The sequence below is a fragment of the Protopterus annectens genome, chromosome 8.part0 (assembly GCF_019279795.1).
Source record: "Protopterus annectens isolate FY-2018-M chromosome 8.part0, PAN1.0, whole genome shotgun sequence".
Taxonomy (NCBI): Eukaryota; Metazoa; Chordata; order Ceratodontiformes; family Protopteridae; genus Protopterus; species Protopterus annectens.
The window spans coordinates 1930494058-1930511529 of record NC_056741.1 but is presented as its reverse complement, the minus strand read 5'-3'; the positions used below and the strand labels follow the sequence as shown (position 1 = coordinate 1930511529).

Here is a 17472-nt window from a genome sequence, read left to right as displayed (position 1 = left end):
ATAATCTCCTCAATAGCCTTTACTGAGGCTTTGAATTTTATGCATCGAGCATTAAAGTGTTAAAGAATAAAACTGTCTTCTCAAATGTGTGCACTCTTTCAGTGCTTATAGTTTTCTGAATTTAAAATACTATTTCAGGTCAAAAGAATGTGTTTCCTGATTAGACTCCATCTTTCCCCCATAAGTATATCACTGTAAAAATGAGAAACCTTGCATTCATACTGAAAAAAAAAAAACAGGAGATATTGTGTGCGACAATTAAATGTAGAGAGAGTGAGACAAAGACTTAACCAGTTTAGTTTCTACCCTGCTTCTGAATTGTGTACAAATAGACTGCATTCCTGGACAGAGCTCATGCTCTAATATACACTGCTTGGCAAATTGCATAATTGCTGTTTGGACATGCAAGTCAAAGGTAGATAGAAAATCATGTGTGTCTTTAACAACTAGTAGCAATAGGCCCAGTTAAGATGTTAGTTAGAATTTGTCTTTCTGCCATCTGTCTGTTTAAGCTCATTTATCTGCCATTTCTTTATGAAAGTATAAAGCTTTTTGGATTCTGAATTTTTGGATATTGAATTTTATAAAGTGCAGTGTTTAATTTCATTTATTTCAAATACAAAATTGTATTATTCAGTTTTAATGCTTGTGGCTAGTGGTGTATTTATTAGCTTGTGCATAGTTATACTGAACAGGTATAAACTTAATTGTTGACTTCCACCTTTTAAATGCTGACTGTTTTAGTCATAGCTACCAAAATACAGTTACCTTACGTGAAGAATGGACAGTAACATTGTTTTTGGTATGCTAGAGTGATCTAGCTGGTAGCATCATTACTATAAAGACATTGAAGGGATTCTTGATACTGGATATATATCACTAATACCTTCTGGAAAATATTGTGTGTATTTGTATGCAATTGCTGTTGGTAAGACTGTAGTGGAAGACACTGGTCTTAATCTGAAGTAGATGAAATCTAAGAGAACTAGTGGATAGTGTTCTAATCTGTAGCTGTACAAAGTAAAACTTATTTGGGTGTGACAGGTGTTGACTGTCACAGAAGGCAGCAGTGTTTTTTTTACATCACCTTGTTTCAACTTGCAAGACATCTCCAAGCTTAACCAGTTCTTGTCTTATAGCATTTTATTTCTTCTTTACTTTTCTCTTACTGCTCTTTGTTTTTCTGGTATGACTTTATCTGTTATTAATTTAACTGTATAGTAATATATATTATTTACTTGTGTTATATCACATGCATTTCTGTTAATAGTCTTGATTACTGTGTTCATCTGTTTTTTTTTTCAGACTTCTAACATTTTGGGTTTTATTTACTTGCTGTAATCTAATGTGTTTATCAGTCTTAATAAATCTATCCATCTCTATTAAATCAAGTAACTCTTCCCTTTGACCATTTTCTTCTAAACTTAGAATACATTCTTTGCTGTTTTCTGTAGGCATTCTATAACATTGTTCTTTTCATCCTCAGTCATCTGCTGCTCCTTCACATGGGAACCCATTGGCCCATCACTCCACAACATTGTCTGCATCACAGTTGCCACTATTTCCTGCTCCTTTCCTTGCTGTGCAACTCCATCTAATGTTTTGTTCCACTACACAGAATTATCATCTGACAAATCAACAAAGTCTTCCATTCCACTTGTTTCTCCTTAATTTGGGAACTCATTGTTCTGTTATGCTGTGACATTACCTGTGCTAGATTTTCTATACTAAATCCTTTACTTTGCAGATAACATATAACTTCAAATTTTTATTTAACATCTTCATTACTAATCTTGCAGCTGCTCTAGATTATCATAATGTATGCAATCTATCCTAGTAGAAGGTAAAGAAACATTGTCAAAGAAGGATACTGTACCAGACATAACTATTTTTCAACCTGTTCTTGTTATTTTCCCAGGCAGTCCACTCTACTTAGGTTCAAGAGGGGGATACATTTTCAAGTGGCCGGTGTTCATTTGAACTGAGAAGAGGAATAGGGAGGCAGATAGGTGGCTGTGTTTGATGATAATCCTGCAGATGTTCCAACAGGTAATGACACTGAAGATATTTTTATTTAATTCAACTTAAAAAAGAAGAGATTTACCAAAAAAATTTTGTTTTAAAAACAAAAATATCTTTAAAAGGAAAAAGTAGTAGTATCACAATTTTTGACTAAAATAGACAGTGGTATAATGAGAGAAATGATAAATAAAGATGGAGAAGTTGAAAGAAAACAAATATTATGAATATTGTAGTGTAGTGTATTAAAGAGATGGTAAAACAGAGAAATAAAGAAAAAATATTGGAGGATGAAGCAGTTTATAGAAGAAATGAATAAAGAATTGGAAAACAAATTCTAAGTGTGGATTTAGATATGGTAATGAGGAAAATAAATATAAATTCAGCAGCAGGACCTGATAGTATAGGATATTTAATGTTAGAAAGAAATTTTGCTGAAAGTATTTAATGAGTGGCTAAATGACAGCATTTGTTATGGATAAATATGTAGACGTGCTAAGAGATTTAAATGGAAAAAAGAACAGAAGAATGAAAAAGCACTGGAGGCTAGTAATGTTAAATACTAATGATTATAATATATTTATTAAGATAATATAAAAAGATTAGAACATAAATTGGAGTATGTAATGGAAGAAGGCATTACTGGGTGTTAAAGAAAAAGGAAGCCAAGAATTATTAATGATAGTCAGGAAAACTGGATGATATCAAAAAAGAACAAAAAGACAGAAAATTAAATGGCTAAGAATAGAGAGGAAATGAAAGACATAATTATATATGTGCACAAAAATATTGCAAAAAGTTGGATTAATAATGAATAGAGAAAAATGTAAGGGTTTTGAATATGAGGAGCAGTTGGAAGGAATGCAATGTGGAAGGAAAGTGATATCAATATTAGGAATTAATTTCAGTGAATATTCTATATGAAATGGGAGAACATTTTGAAAGAATTTAAAGGGCTTAGTGTTATGTGGAGCAAATGTAGGTTGTCTTATAAGAAGAAAATGCACTTAATTAATATAATATGGATGGGAAAAATATCATACATGGCTATTGTGTATATGATACCAAGAGAACTGTAAAAACCTTTATTGAAATAATCTTTAGATATTTATGGGGAGCTAGGTTAAACCCAGCTAAAAGAGAAGTGTTTTTATATATATATACATATATATATATATATATATATATATATATATATATATATATATATATATATATATATATATATAGAGAGAGAGAGGATGGGGTTGTGTTTATTGAATCCTATAATATATGGGGCTTCATTTAATTAATACAGGGTGTTAAAATGGATCACAAAAGAAGAAATGTTGGGAGAAAGACCTTTTAAATATATGAAAGGGAAAGGAAATTATTACAATTAAATAAATGGAGACAGAATGGGGTAATGAAGAAATAAAGATGTATCAAGACAAAATAAAAATATGGAAGTTAAGTATAGACAAGATAGGAAAAAACATGGAAATATGGTATAAAAATATAATGATGGAAAATTATTGCATGAACTCATTGGGACATCTAACAAAAAAAACAATAAAAGCCATAAAACAAAGAAATTAATGGTGATTAAAGAATGATGTATGTCTTGAATTTTTATGGAGTCTACAAGCTAATAGATGGCCTGTAAAATGAAATACGGTGTGTAAAAAAGTAAACAAAAAGACAGTTTTTTTGTGGTGAATTAGAAATGGTAGCTCATGTTTTTTTAACATATAAAAGAGTAAAAAACATATGGTGAAAAATAATAGAAAAGAATACTGTGAGAGAAATACAAGATTATAAACAGATAAATATGGCTATGATTGAATATGGATTTTGTGAGAAATGTAGTATGAAATATGTCAAAAATTTGGATAGAAAAATGTTTTGTATTCTACAGATAATATGGAATGAAAGACTGGATGAGATTATGTTTACTGGAAATTGGATATTACCAAATATAATACAGGAAATCAAATGGGTTAAAAGAGTGAGGGTCTATACAAATGTGAAACAAAACATTGTAAATGATCACGGAATGTAAATTCAATGTAATTTCTTTAAATATGTACATTTTTATATAGTTAAGTATAATAAAGGAATCCTACTCTTTTTGATAGGTCCCATGGGATCTTTTGCATCCACTTGAGCTACCACCAATGCAGGCAGATGGAGCCTTGGTTAAACATCTAATCCAAAGTACAGCACACTCAGGATTGCAGCACTCCCTTATGCTACACTGCAGGGTCAGCAGTTGATCTTTCTAGTGTGCAAATAGAACCACAGCCTTATACACCAAAGGTGAGTGTGCTACCTGTTGAGCCATTGCACTACTGCCAGTGCCGTGGAGACAATCAAGTGTGGAGGGTGATAATGGAGATCCAGGCAATAGCCGCATCTCCAACAGAGGCTGGTGTGACTAATTCATATAAAAAGAGCTGGGTAGCAGGAATCCTGAATCTGAGCCACAGCTGTCAGAAGACAATGGATGTCCTCCAGAAGAGTTTACATAATGGGAAAAGACGGTAGCACTTTAACTCTTAGACTGAGCTGTTGAAATAAAAAAAAAAAGACTTCCACTGTAAAGGGGACTGGGGAGAGTCATAAAAGAAGAAATAGACTGTGTGTTGAAACAGGCAAACCTCTCACATACCCCCTTACTGAACTTGAGAAAAGTAGCCAAATATGTCTGAAATCCTCAAGGGCACTGTGTGAGAAAACAGAGAATAACCTCCTAAAGGAAGGCTGGAGTGAGATGTGATACAGCAGTTTTTAGTCCCAAGGTTCTACCGTAAGGTATTTCTGGTTATAGCCAATGATATTTCTTTTCAAACCATTTAGGCATAAATCATACAAAATAAGGTGCTTACACGAAATGTTCATTGGTCAGGGATTACAAAAGAAATGACTGGGTGATGTAAGATACCGAGTAGTGTCAAAAGGTTGGGAAGGTAGAAGAAAAAGCTAAGGTTATTTTAAAGCCTTTACCTGTTATTCAGGAACCATTTCACAGGGTATCCATGGATGTTGTGAGGCCTCTTGATACCCCGGGTATGACAAATAAGATTTATACCTGGATTGTGCTACTGGATACACAGAAGCATTGATTTTGCCCTCTACTGGAGCAGAAAAGGTGGAAAATTCTGTGTTAGAAATTTTCAGCAGAGTGGGTTTTCCTCGAGAAATACCTTTTACCAAAAGGGCTAATTTTATATCAATCACACTGACTTGTTTGTGGAACTGCTGTGGGATAAAGCAGTTAAAACTATCCCTCACCTTCCAAAACAAATAGTCTGAAGACCATGCTGAGAGTATTCTTAGACTAGTTTAAGTGGGAGTGGGACAAGTACATTCTCATTTCTTCTTTGTATATGATGAGGTGCCATAAGAATCCATCATTTTCACCACTTGAGTTAATTTATAGTCACAGGGTGAGGGGTCCTTGAATTCATTCATGATGAGTGGGAGAATGAATGTAATTCCTACATGAAGTCTGTTGTCAATATGTGCTGAATTAAAACACAAGGCTTAGGGAACTCAAAGGCTTGGCATAAGAGCTGCTTGCACAGTATAGCAGTGACTAAGATTTTGGTGCAACCTGGCAGAAATGTGAAAGCATACAGTCAGACTACAAATAATAGTGCTTATTCCTATCTAACAAAATAAGCTGCTGGCAGCATTGGGGGTCCTTTCACAGTTAATTATATAGTGAAGTTAGAAGGCAAAAACAAACTATACCATGTTAATATGAAGAAGCCTTACCATGTTAGAGACACTAGCACTTAGTTTACACAGTAGCTTAAGAGCCAAACTGAAGGGTGGTCTTGTAGATGATCTCTTCAGTGAGGCATGAACTGATGTCTCAGTGGATGAGGTAATGCACATCAGCTGTACCTTAAACAGGTTCAGGAAACCAGAACTATGCAACAAGAATGTCTGGATATGTCCACTGCTAATACTCAACTAGTAGAACAAGAAATAGACAAAGGATCCCAATGAGCAATAAACAGACTTCTTACAGAGAACAAGAGCAAGTTACAGAGCCCATGAAGAAAGAACATCAGGAAGTATTGAATCTGAGGTTAATCCTGAAATCTAACAGTATCTGGTCCTCAGTGGTGGTACTTATGGCCAAAAAGGGTGGGAGCAGCAAATACTATGTTCATTCCAGGAAACTAAATAGTCACTGAAAAACAAATACATACCATATGCCCAGGACAGATGAAGTGTTAGATCAGCAAGACTGAGTTAATTATCTGACCATACAAACCTTCGTGGTTACTGGCAGGTCTCTTTTGACCCTCTCAGCAACATTTGTTACCCTGCTTGGGTTGTATGAATTCCATAAAATATCCTTTTGAATGGGACATGCACAAGGATTTGTAGGTGTGCATATATAATCTTCCTGTGGGAGCCATCTAGCTATGGAGTTAAGGTTACTTTAGGATAGTTACAGCCTTATGCAGTGGTTGATATATGCAGAAGTTAATTACATTTTTTTTCTTCTAGTTTTAGACATTAATACGACTAGGCACTCAAAGACTGAGATTTTTACAGCTTTTTGGTTAAGAGCACATGATCTGTTTGTCAATAGTTACAATTCAAGATTTGAAAAATAGTACAACTGTACTATTATCCTTGGCCTCTTTTAACCACCATGCCATGTAAAATTCTACAAGATTCTAAAATGCTAATGGCCACTTGTGTCTCACTGAAGAAACAACTTGTGATGAGTTATTAAAAACTGGAATATCCACAGCAGCCATGATGTTGCAGCAGGCTGCAATTACAGGCCTCACCAAGCAGCTGCAATCACAGAATTTGAAGCAAAGTTCAAGCAGGATGAGTCAGACAATCTGATAATGTAGAAATAAAGACTGGTCAGCTAACCAGATGGTAATGAGGGACATGAACCAGTTACCTTTATTATGCAAGAATTTATGCCACATCTGCGTATTCCAAAGCAAGTGAAAATAGAACCCATAAAATTAACAGGAACCTGCAAACAAATGCACAGACACTTCATGACTAAATTCCTGAATTATTTAGAGATACCATATCAAGATAGCCTGGTTGTGCAGTGTAAATTGTTGGATACCTGGTAGAGTTTGCTCTGGTATAGTTCTGCTCTGCATAGCAGGACAAAGTGTTTCTCTTCCTCAATAAGGAGATTCATGTTTCACTGTACGTCATTCAAGGAGGTGACTTTTGGTTTTCTAACCAAAGCTATGGCCTTCCCCTGACATCCATTAAATGCTAGAAGATACTCAGCTACATCTAGGAAAAGTCAGAAACTTGCTCTCAAGATGCTTCAAGTGAGGCAGAAAACTAAACGGAAAACTTTGTCATTCCCTAGCACTCCTGTCAGAAGCCCAGAGGGCCAAACAATTGAAGACACTTATGGAGGACTCAGAGGGCAGAAGCAACATTAAGACAGCCCACCAGTGATTATCCTTTAACAGACTTTATCAGTTAGATTAATTATCTTTGTAAGCAGGAGGAGGCATTATTTTCCATACCCTGACCCAGTTCTAAAGGAGGTGGAAGAATACAGAAGATGTGCAGGAAGAAATATAGAAAATGTGCATTACAGACACGTAGATCAAAATATTTGCCCAGACTGCAGAGGTTGATAAGGTAAGATGAAAGATCTTCAGCATGCCTGAAAGTGTTACATTCATCATGCCTCAAACTCTTCACTATGGGAATGTTTCACTTTGCTGAATTTCTATTTTTTGATTAAGGTTTCATTGATATTTGTTTCCAGTGGTTGCCTAACATTTCTACAGCCTTGCAGAGTGGGGCATTTTTGCATGTACATTTGTCACAACAGTCCAGTAAATGTTTTAAGTAATAAACATCAATAGAATATAGTAAGCTGGTTAAGAAAATGTTATTATAGTGTATGTTGTTACCAAAAGTCTAAATTTCATTATGTTTTTGAGTGCACATTATCTAAAGGAGGGTTTTTTGGGAGGGGGGATCTTAATGGACAGGGGTAGCACTATCTTAAGTGCTGGTTTTGCACAACGTGGCTGACTGTCTATGTGGCTGATTAAGTGAACGAACTACCTTTTTCCCTGATGATAGCCACTTTGATCGATTTTTACGTTTGTCTGGTGATGGTGAAAAGGGCAGTGCTGCATTTTAATGGAATCTAGTTAGCTGTAACTATGTATTTTCTGGCTTAAGTGCAATTATAGGGATGGTTGTGTAATCAATGAGGCGATTATTTCTTGCCAGGAATATTTTTTTACTGTTCATTTTTTGCATTGCACTCATTTTAAGAATGAGTGTGCTATATGATTTGATGTTGCAGTTTTATGACCTATACTATTTTGCACTTATGTGCAATGTTTTTTCCAAGGTCATTTACATTTTATAACCATAAATATAATGTGGGTCTTAGGCAGATACTATACTGCATGGAGTCACGGAGGTTTAGTAGCTGAACATTAATAAATGAACATAGTTAAATTTGTGGGAATTTGACCCTTCATGCAGCACACAGTATTTGAATGCATTTATGCTCTTACTAATTGTATTTCTAAGCCTGTTCCTTAGACTCCCTTGGAAATGGAGGGGTGTACATAAGCAGATTAAGCATTGCCTTACCCCAAATCTCTTCTTCTTAGTATAAGAGGTTAGTGTTAAACAGTAACATGTAAAGCTGGTGCTTGAGTGGCAATGTGTGTATTACTAAAATGTTTGGCTGAGAGATTGTTAGATTGTTAATAGTAGTTCACAACCTAGATAACTTCATTTGTATAGTCTGAGGAAATGGAATGGGAATGGAAAACAGAGCAAGCTTATGGTATTCATATTAATACCAAAGTTAAACTAACTGCTATACTGCATAAATCAATGCAGCACAATGCACACATTGCCTTTCTTCAAGAAGCTAAACTGTGAAGGAGTATTATGGGTGACATAACCAAAGCATGGGAGGTGCACATTTCTATTGTACACATAACTTTAACTATAAAAGTCCATGATCACATTATTCAGTAATAGCACAGGATAGCAAATGCTTAGCAATGCCTCAAAAAAAGTAGACCTTTCTGTATTCCAGACCCTGGCAGGCAATTCTTTGGGGTTTCTGGTTTGTCTTTGGCACCCTAATGACTGACTCCATTAAGAATTGATTACTGTGTGACTGCAGGCTTTTTTACCTAAAGAACAAGGTTGCAGTGTTCCAGGGATTTCCCTGAGATGTTACAGAGTTTGTGTATATATAAGTAGTGGGTGCACGGCAGTGCAGACCTCCTCCCACATTAAGGATATGGGGGGGCTTGCCTTTTTTCAATCAAAACAGAGTCAAAGATTTGTCATAAAGCCAATGTTCCAGACGTTTTAAAATTACTCTAAATGTTTTGGGTTTCTAATACTATGACAGGAATGGACCCCATTCCTAAGTCAAGGCATAGTTAGACTTCATGAAATTAGTATTGCTTCAGTTTTTGATGTCAGCCAAGTGTGCTTTTCTCAGCACCCACATTGTACCCAGAATTACTTAGTTCTGCAATTCATATAGGGTTTGCAACTTTTATGTCCCCAGTAAGGAGAACATGAATGCTCTTGACTGATTTTCTATTGAAGTGGACAGAATAAAAAGGATATGCTTTCCTTTTTGTTATGGGAAGGGGCTTCAATTTAGTGCAGTTTCTTATTATAGATAAAGCACCCATGGACTGAGAGGCTCTTCCAAAGTATTAGCAATAGTAATAGATTTAAAGTTAGACATTTGCTTATTTGACCCTTGGAGACTGCTTAACCCTATTGTATTTAACTATATTTACTTGGCACCATCCGTAGATACTTTCTAGAAGTACTTCACTGGTTATGTAGCCCCTCCTGATAGTTATCTTGACCATCCACATCGGACTTTAATCTCAACCGGTTAGTACCGGCTGGCCTTACCAAGTAAAAACGTTAGATTCAGTGATGGCTGGACCAATTAATTTTTAAAACAGCACCTGAAAAGAAATGTTTGAAATCTAATATTTTATCATTTTTTAAAGAGAGACAAACTCTGATAGGTAGACATTTTGGTAAAATAGTAATCTTTTAAAACAGCTGTTTGAGCAGGCCAGAAGGCATTCCAATACAATTTAAAAACTTGAAGACAAGCACCAATACTTGGGAAGAATATATATGGTCTTCCAATGTAGGAACTCCCTTTTATTGGAAATTATAAAACACATATAAAGAAACTGTAAAGTTATACAATATTCAATAAGACAATCCAAGTGGAAGAGAATTAATTTTGGACAAAGTATTTATGTGCACCCAAACTTATGGTAAATAGACTAAAGAAAGGAGAGTGGAACAGGTTACCTGGTGAAAGATGAAATGGGAAAGATACATTTTTTCTTAAAGGCTATTAATGAAGCAATGGCTCTGTTTTACAGGAAGCTATACACCCAAATCAGGTGTGTTAAGGTACAGAAAAGGAAGCACTGTTTCAAACATTAAAATGCCACAGTTATCATTAATTGACCTAAAACGTTAGCAGTCAGATTACAATATGAAAAATATATCAAGCTACAGCTTCATTGAAAGCATGTTTGCTTTTTCTTTCCAAGCTGCACGACAGCCTAATATGCTGCCATGAAGTGGCGGACTTATTTTGCAGAGGGCATTACCTGTACATTAACACCCAACTAGAAAACATTCATTTTCTAATCAGGGGGAAGATATATAGTCTGCCTGTTCTCTAAGAATATATAAACTATCATTTTAGGACAACATGCCAGCTTTAGGAATCCAAGAAAAAAATAAGCGAGAACTACAGAGGAGATAACATTCAGTATTCTGTAGGATGCAAGTCTGATGTTGTGGTCTGCTTGTCTTAAAAGAGTTCATATGTGGCAGTACTTCCCTTTGATGCTCATATAGTAAGGGCTTCATTCAGGTGATGTTGGAGATGCGTTACATCTACAAAAGAATATTATCATATGGTTTGGAACTACAGGAACAACAAAGGTATATGGAAAAGGGTATAAAAAGCAGCATGTACAGTGACTATACTCACTATCTTTTATCTTGAGGACCAAACATTTTGGCTGCTAAATATTTGTGCAAACACTTAGCAACTGTGATTAATGTCAAATTTTGAAACCTTGTTCCCCCAGACATGACACAATTTATTCCCGGTTATGCAGCCAAGATGAAGTTTACCTGCCCCAAATGGACCACACACACACATTTTTAAACAAATTATTGTGTGCCCTCCTGCATTGCTGGGACAGAGTTTTAAGTTGTTGTACCTGCTTGCCCTTGTTCTTGCTATACTGCACTATATAATGTTTCACTCATTTTGGTCAGTGTTCCTATATTATATATAGTGCTCTTTAATATGTATGGTCTCTTTTACTCTTACTAATTTACGTTTTCTCAATCAAATTCTTTTGTTAACAGACAATGACCTTTGAGATGATGAATGTCCCAAGAACTTTCAGAGGCTGGTAGAGTGAATCCAAGAAAAAGCAGAAACCTATTCTCTAGCATATACAGACAATATTTCAATCCTTACTCAATCCAGTCAAGAACACATCCAATATGCCAGAGAGGTTTTAGGAAGATTAGAAGGGGTTGGGTTGGCTACTAAGATAACAAAAATCAGGTAGGAATGTAAAGTGACTTATCTTGGTCATCAGGTGAGTCCTGGTACAATTTATACCAACTTAGGGAGTGGTATGGCTTACCCCTATCACCAAAAAGCAGGTGAGTATGTTCCTCAGGATAGTGGATATTACAGAAAGTTTGTCCATTACTGAAGTATCAAAACCACTCCTCTTATTTTCTGTTCTCCAAAAGTAGGCTAGATAAGGCTAAATTGACAGTGGTTTATCCATAGGCATTCACTCAACTCGAGGCAGCCCTCTGCATAATTAGGAAATCAAGCATGTTAACAGCAAGCCAACACTCTATGAAGTCTAATAGACAACTGACAAGAACAATCCAACCAGTGAAAAATCTCAAAAGAAACGGCAGTGGAAAAAAGCTTTGAGAACGGTCATATCATAGTTTTGGAACACAGAAGTGTTCCATTGCAGGTATTCAGTCCTCAACAGTTAAGTTGTTAATGAGCAAAAGATGAAAATCAAATTGTCTTCCTCATCTACATTGCTAATTCTTGAACATCAATACAGTCATGAAATTCTGAAAAGAAAGCAGCAGAGATAGAAATACTCTAATGAAAGGAATTGGAGTAGACTATCAGATTTACAAGTCGGATGTAAAGTTAGAATACTAAATCCATGGTAATAATTTCAACCTGAAGATAAAGTTATTAAGTCTCCAAGAAAAGCAGTAATGTAGCAAGTGTTGCCCAAAACATCACCACCACAATAACCACAGAAAATAGCTTGTAAAATTATTTAGCTCTAAAAGACAACTAAAAAAACAGATATCTATACTCACAGTTCAAGGTTTGACCATGATACTAATAGATATATTTATCTGTACATATTTTAAATGTCTACAAAAGATCTTTTCTGATGTAAAAGTGCATTACTTCATTAGTGTAAAATTAACAATTTTTAAAACAATCTAATGTAGTGTATATCTCATGCAATGTATATAAAATGAGTATGTATTTTACAACTAAAAAGGAGTTGCAATATATCATGTATATAGCTTTAAATACGCCAATGCCTGGCTACAAGGAGTAGCAAGTTCCATGGAAAAAAAGATTCTGTCTATAAGCATTCTGAATAATGGTCTATGCTATTTACTGAGCACTGTAAACACCCAGATGTGACATGGACTTTCATAATTCTGATGGGTAGAAACCATGTGAGGAAATCCCTTATGTTCATTACTGAGTGAAACAGTCGCAGTCATGAAAATTAATAAATTGGCACTGTGACTGATCAGAAAGGAGAAGAAGAAGTGAGGTTTATGAAACGGTTAATTGAAGCTCAGATCAGTTTTAAAAGGAAGTGTCAGTTTTAAAATTATAACAGGATATAATCATGTCTAGAAAGTAAGGACTGGTAGGCATTTTGTATCTGATTTGGGTTAATATAAAGCAATCCATGGCTATTAGTCTTCATTGTAGAATGAGACATCAAGACAATGGTGCTGATTATGAGATCCATATATAAAGTTATGTAGTCTGAATTGGTTAATTAAAGAACGCACAAGAATTGACAAAGACAACAAATGAAAAATCCTACTTGACTGGATTATAATCAAGAACAAAACTGTCTGAAAAATTGGCATTTTGTCAAACTCCATTATAGAGCATCATCTTACACATGTAATATGCGCTAATGCAAAAATAACTATGGATAGCTCTTTCATCTGGATAAGATTTAAAAAGACTTTCTGAAACTACTTTCAACTAACTTTTACAGCAATGCAATGCATTTGGAACCCATTCAAAAACTTAACCCTGGACAATGCTACTTCAATACAATCTTTTTAGATGCCTTAAATGCCCTAACTCTGATCAATAAAAAGAAAAAGAAAAACTCTCCACCCCTTGGCTATTTACAGAACCTAAACATCTTTTGACACAGAGGTACAGGGGGACCTGGAAAACATGGAATAATCAGCCTTCAGCAGGCCTCAAAATGTATAAACTTATAGATTGTTAAGAAATAATGTCAAAAGCCTAATATGATTCTGAGGGAAATATAACCTCTAAACAACTCATTCTAAAAAAAAAAAAAAAAAAAAAAATTCTGAAACAACGTTAACAAAACTAATGAGTCCAAGCGATAAAATGCAAAACCATTATCAAATAAAATAAATTACTATATAGGCTACAAAATTAACATGCATTTTATTCAAGTAGCCATCTCAGTTGTTCAACAATGTGATATCAGCTCTGATAATGATAAGCAATAGACCAGGACTACTTTATCATACAATAAATGCCCACAGATTACATCAAGAAACTAATATAGAAACTCAAACTAACCACTATAGCCCCTTATTGACCACCAATGGAACTCCTCAGAGCCACAGGCAACAAAATATCCATCCTTATAAATGGGTCATTAAGAAATACTATGTCCCATTGATAAGGAAACAGTCTTATACTATTATCAAACAAAAAGGAGGGTGGAAAGTACAGTTTTGTACCTACCATAAATGTAGATGTTCGAGTGCTAATACAGCTGCAGTCGTAACAGATGGGTTATCCTGCCATCAGGTGGGTCCGCGGTCGGCCGAATTCCAAAGTCTAGGTCCGGCGTCAGATGTCGTCGCTTCTTCCCTGACGTCAGTGCAGCAGGGGTATAAAAGAACCAGCTGACGCCATTTTCTTCAGTCTTTCTTGCCGCGCGGTGCCTGAAGCAGAAGCAGTTCGCATGTGCCGGTCGGCCAGCTCCTGAGATTACGAATATTTTTCAGCCAAAGTCTTCTTGGAATTCTTTGGAATTCGACTGACCGAGGACCCGCCTGATGGCAGGATAACCCATCTGTTATGACTGCAGCTGTATGCACGATGAACATCCACACTATCTCTAACTTCTTCCCTATAGTCACACACTAAGAGCTGTCATCCTCCTCAGCCTCTCAGTAACCTTATAAATAGGACTCTTAAAGAACTGTCAGTCTCATTAACATAAGAGCTGTAAAACAGACAATCAAAAATAAACATCATTAACACCTCACACATACATGGTTCCAAAGTTATCTCACCAATACAGCTCAGGTTGTTGAGTGGAAAGACTCCTACACTTCATTTACTCTGATTATCACAGGTGCTCCACAAGGATCAAGCCTTGTTCTTTTGTTATTTAATATATTTACCAACATGCATAAAGTAGTAGATAAAGGAACCTTTGTAGAGTACACAGATGATTCAGCACTAATATGCTCTGCAAACTATATTACCGAATTACAACTAGTAACCCAAACCTCATTTTATAAACTGGAAGCTTCACTTACACAGTGTCATCCAATATTAAATCTTAATAAGACAAAAAATACTGCCAGTGAATAAGTTAACCAATCAAAATTACTAGGTGTTATTGTCAATCAATGTCTCACATTTGACAACAGTGCTAGAACTAAAATGAACCATAAATTCTGTATGCATTTCAGAATCAAATCATGACTTATACTTCAAGCCCATCTATAAACAGTCTGACCTATTCTACTTCCCAACTTATTCTATACCTCACCCATTTTAACTAACCTCCAAAAAAAGCATCCACAAACTAAAAAAAGAGCCTATATGAAATTGAAAACTATATTACGAACCTACCCCACAAAGCTCATTCCTACTTAGCCCTATAAAACTCTAACGATTAGAACTGTGGGACATACTTAACTGTGCCCAGCTGAAAACTCTACACCATCCTCTGCTCCTCTGCTACCATTAAGTAAGCTCAGTCATCACAATATATAATTTAAAAAGACATCTCAGTTCACAAGACCAGTACCAAATTGCCCCACTCAAATCTAGTAATGACGTATTATATGCTACATAGGCAAATTATGGAAACCCGTCCCCCCCCACAAATTAGGGCAGAAACTAATGCTAGACAATTTTAACAATTAAAGCAACTGCCTTATGAGCAGTCTGACCTCTGCAAAGTCTTAAAATTCCTAACTGCATTCATTCCTATTCCTGTCATAGTACCAGGTTCAAAGGTAGTGACTAGGCATATTGTGAGGGAGACCACTGAGATGCCTAGCCCATTTTCTCAATTTCCCAAGAGGTCTTGTCTTGTTAGGTGAATCACTCACAGCTACACAGTAAACTAAACAAATCACAGGACTCTCAGAAGCATCTCACCGACAGCTCATAGCTTCAGTTCTCTGTGCTGATTACATACCATTAGCTCTGTTATTGAGTAGCATCCTGTCTCATCCCAAAATCATTTTCCTCTTTCTTCTTTACATCTGTTATCCACTCTCTAACTCAGACCAACCCTAACTTTGACATACCCATACTAATTTAATATCGCTCTATTATCCTACCTGCATTCCACCTAGATAAAATGCGCACATGCATTGTTTTCATGCTAATGTTCTACCACTGCCTACTCTGTTTACTGTTTTGCCCAAATACTCTTGTGTGTTCATTCCTTGGTAACTCTCCTATATTATTGTACTTGCATTTAATATATTCATTGTCAATAACACTGAGTTTTTTTCCACGTTAAAAGCAAATATACATATCTATATGTATATGTATATACATATGTAGGACTTTGTTATTTTCTAAGCATATCTCCTTGGAGATCTGTTTTGTTCATTCAGACTATCCCAGTAAACAAATGAAATACATAAATGAACACATACGTTTCTGCACACTGTTATTGCTTGCAATGTAACGTGATGCATTATTATGTGGCTGTAATAAAATGCACTACAGTAAAATAAAAAGTACGTTTGTGCATCGGAGAAACAACATACCTGATATATGGGTTCTTTAACCCTGCCGAAGCATTTACAGTAGTGATCCAATACCATGCAAACGTTATCAATGAGGTCAGATCCCATCCGCCAAGACTGAGAAAACACATAGAGGAATTGTGGCTGTGGGAAGATACATGAGGGTTTAACAACTTTTACTTTTATATTTTTGTCATAACACATCATTTAGGATATAAAACAAAGTGAACCAGGAATCCAGGAATCCAGGACGCCAAAAAGGAACACCAGTATTAGCAAAAGTAACACTTGTTAATAACACCTTAAATCATAAAATTTGTGTCAATACAAATAATGTTTTTAGCTCCAGTTTAACAAGTGTATGTTTCTTTAAACAGACTTCAATTAAAGGTGTGACATCATGTATTAAGTACTATTTAAAAGTATAATTAAAATCTATTCATTGTTTCTGAAGAAGTCTCTATCAGGAGATGAAAGCGCTAAAACCTCTTGTTCATAATAAATGGTTTCATATACTTTTGGCTAATACTGGTGTTACTTTTGCTAATACTGGTGTTCCTTTTGGCGTCCTGGATTCCTGGATTCCTGGTTCACTTTGTTTTATTTCAACAGTTTGGCTGTTTACTTTTGTCTTTGGTTACTATCATTTAGGATATAGACTGAAAAAATTATCTTGAGCTTAGAGATATCTTTATGGGTTGAAATTACAATTCTGTTACCATAAGTTACACCAGTAGACATATTGTTATATACATTTTGCAATACATCATTTCATTTCAGAAAATGTTCAACCAAAATATTTTCATAAAATTGTTTTATTTCAAGTTTAACATTAGCTATACATAATATTTACAAGATTTGTTCATAGTTATTTTCTTATTAATTATAACATTATCATAACATCTTCAATGTTGGAACTGTCAGAAAAAAGCAAACGGAATGACAAAATTAAGATGAAAGGCAAATGAAGAGAGAAATAAACATCATAACATACTGGATTATTATTTTATGACTGTCTCTAATAATTCTGAAATTTTGAGCTACTATTTAAAATTTAAAGGCTTATTAGGAGATTTTGATTTCATGTTTGTCATT

General features: G+C 35.2%; 1 protein-coding gene across 1 annotated transcript in view; it reads right to left on the bottom strand.

Moving 5' to 3' along the window:
• Nucleotides 1–16518, bottom strand: part of LOC122809731 (exocyst complex component 3-like protein) — a 132513-nt gene extending 115995 nt beyond the window's left edge. The window contains exon 1 of the mRNA XM_044081437.1: nucleotides 16399–16518. Within this exon, the coding sequence (XP_043937372.1) occupies nucleotides 16399–16485 (87 nt within the window). The 5' untranslated portion in view covers nucleotides 16486–16518. The remainder of the gene's footprint in view (nucleotides 1–16398) is intronic.
• Nucleotides 16519–17472: the final 954 nt, after the last annotated feature.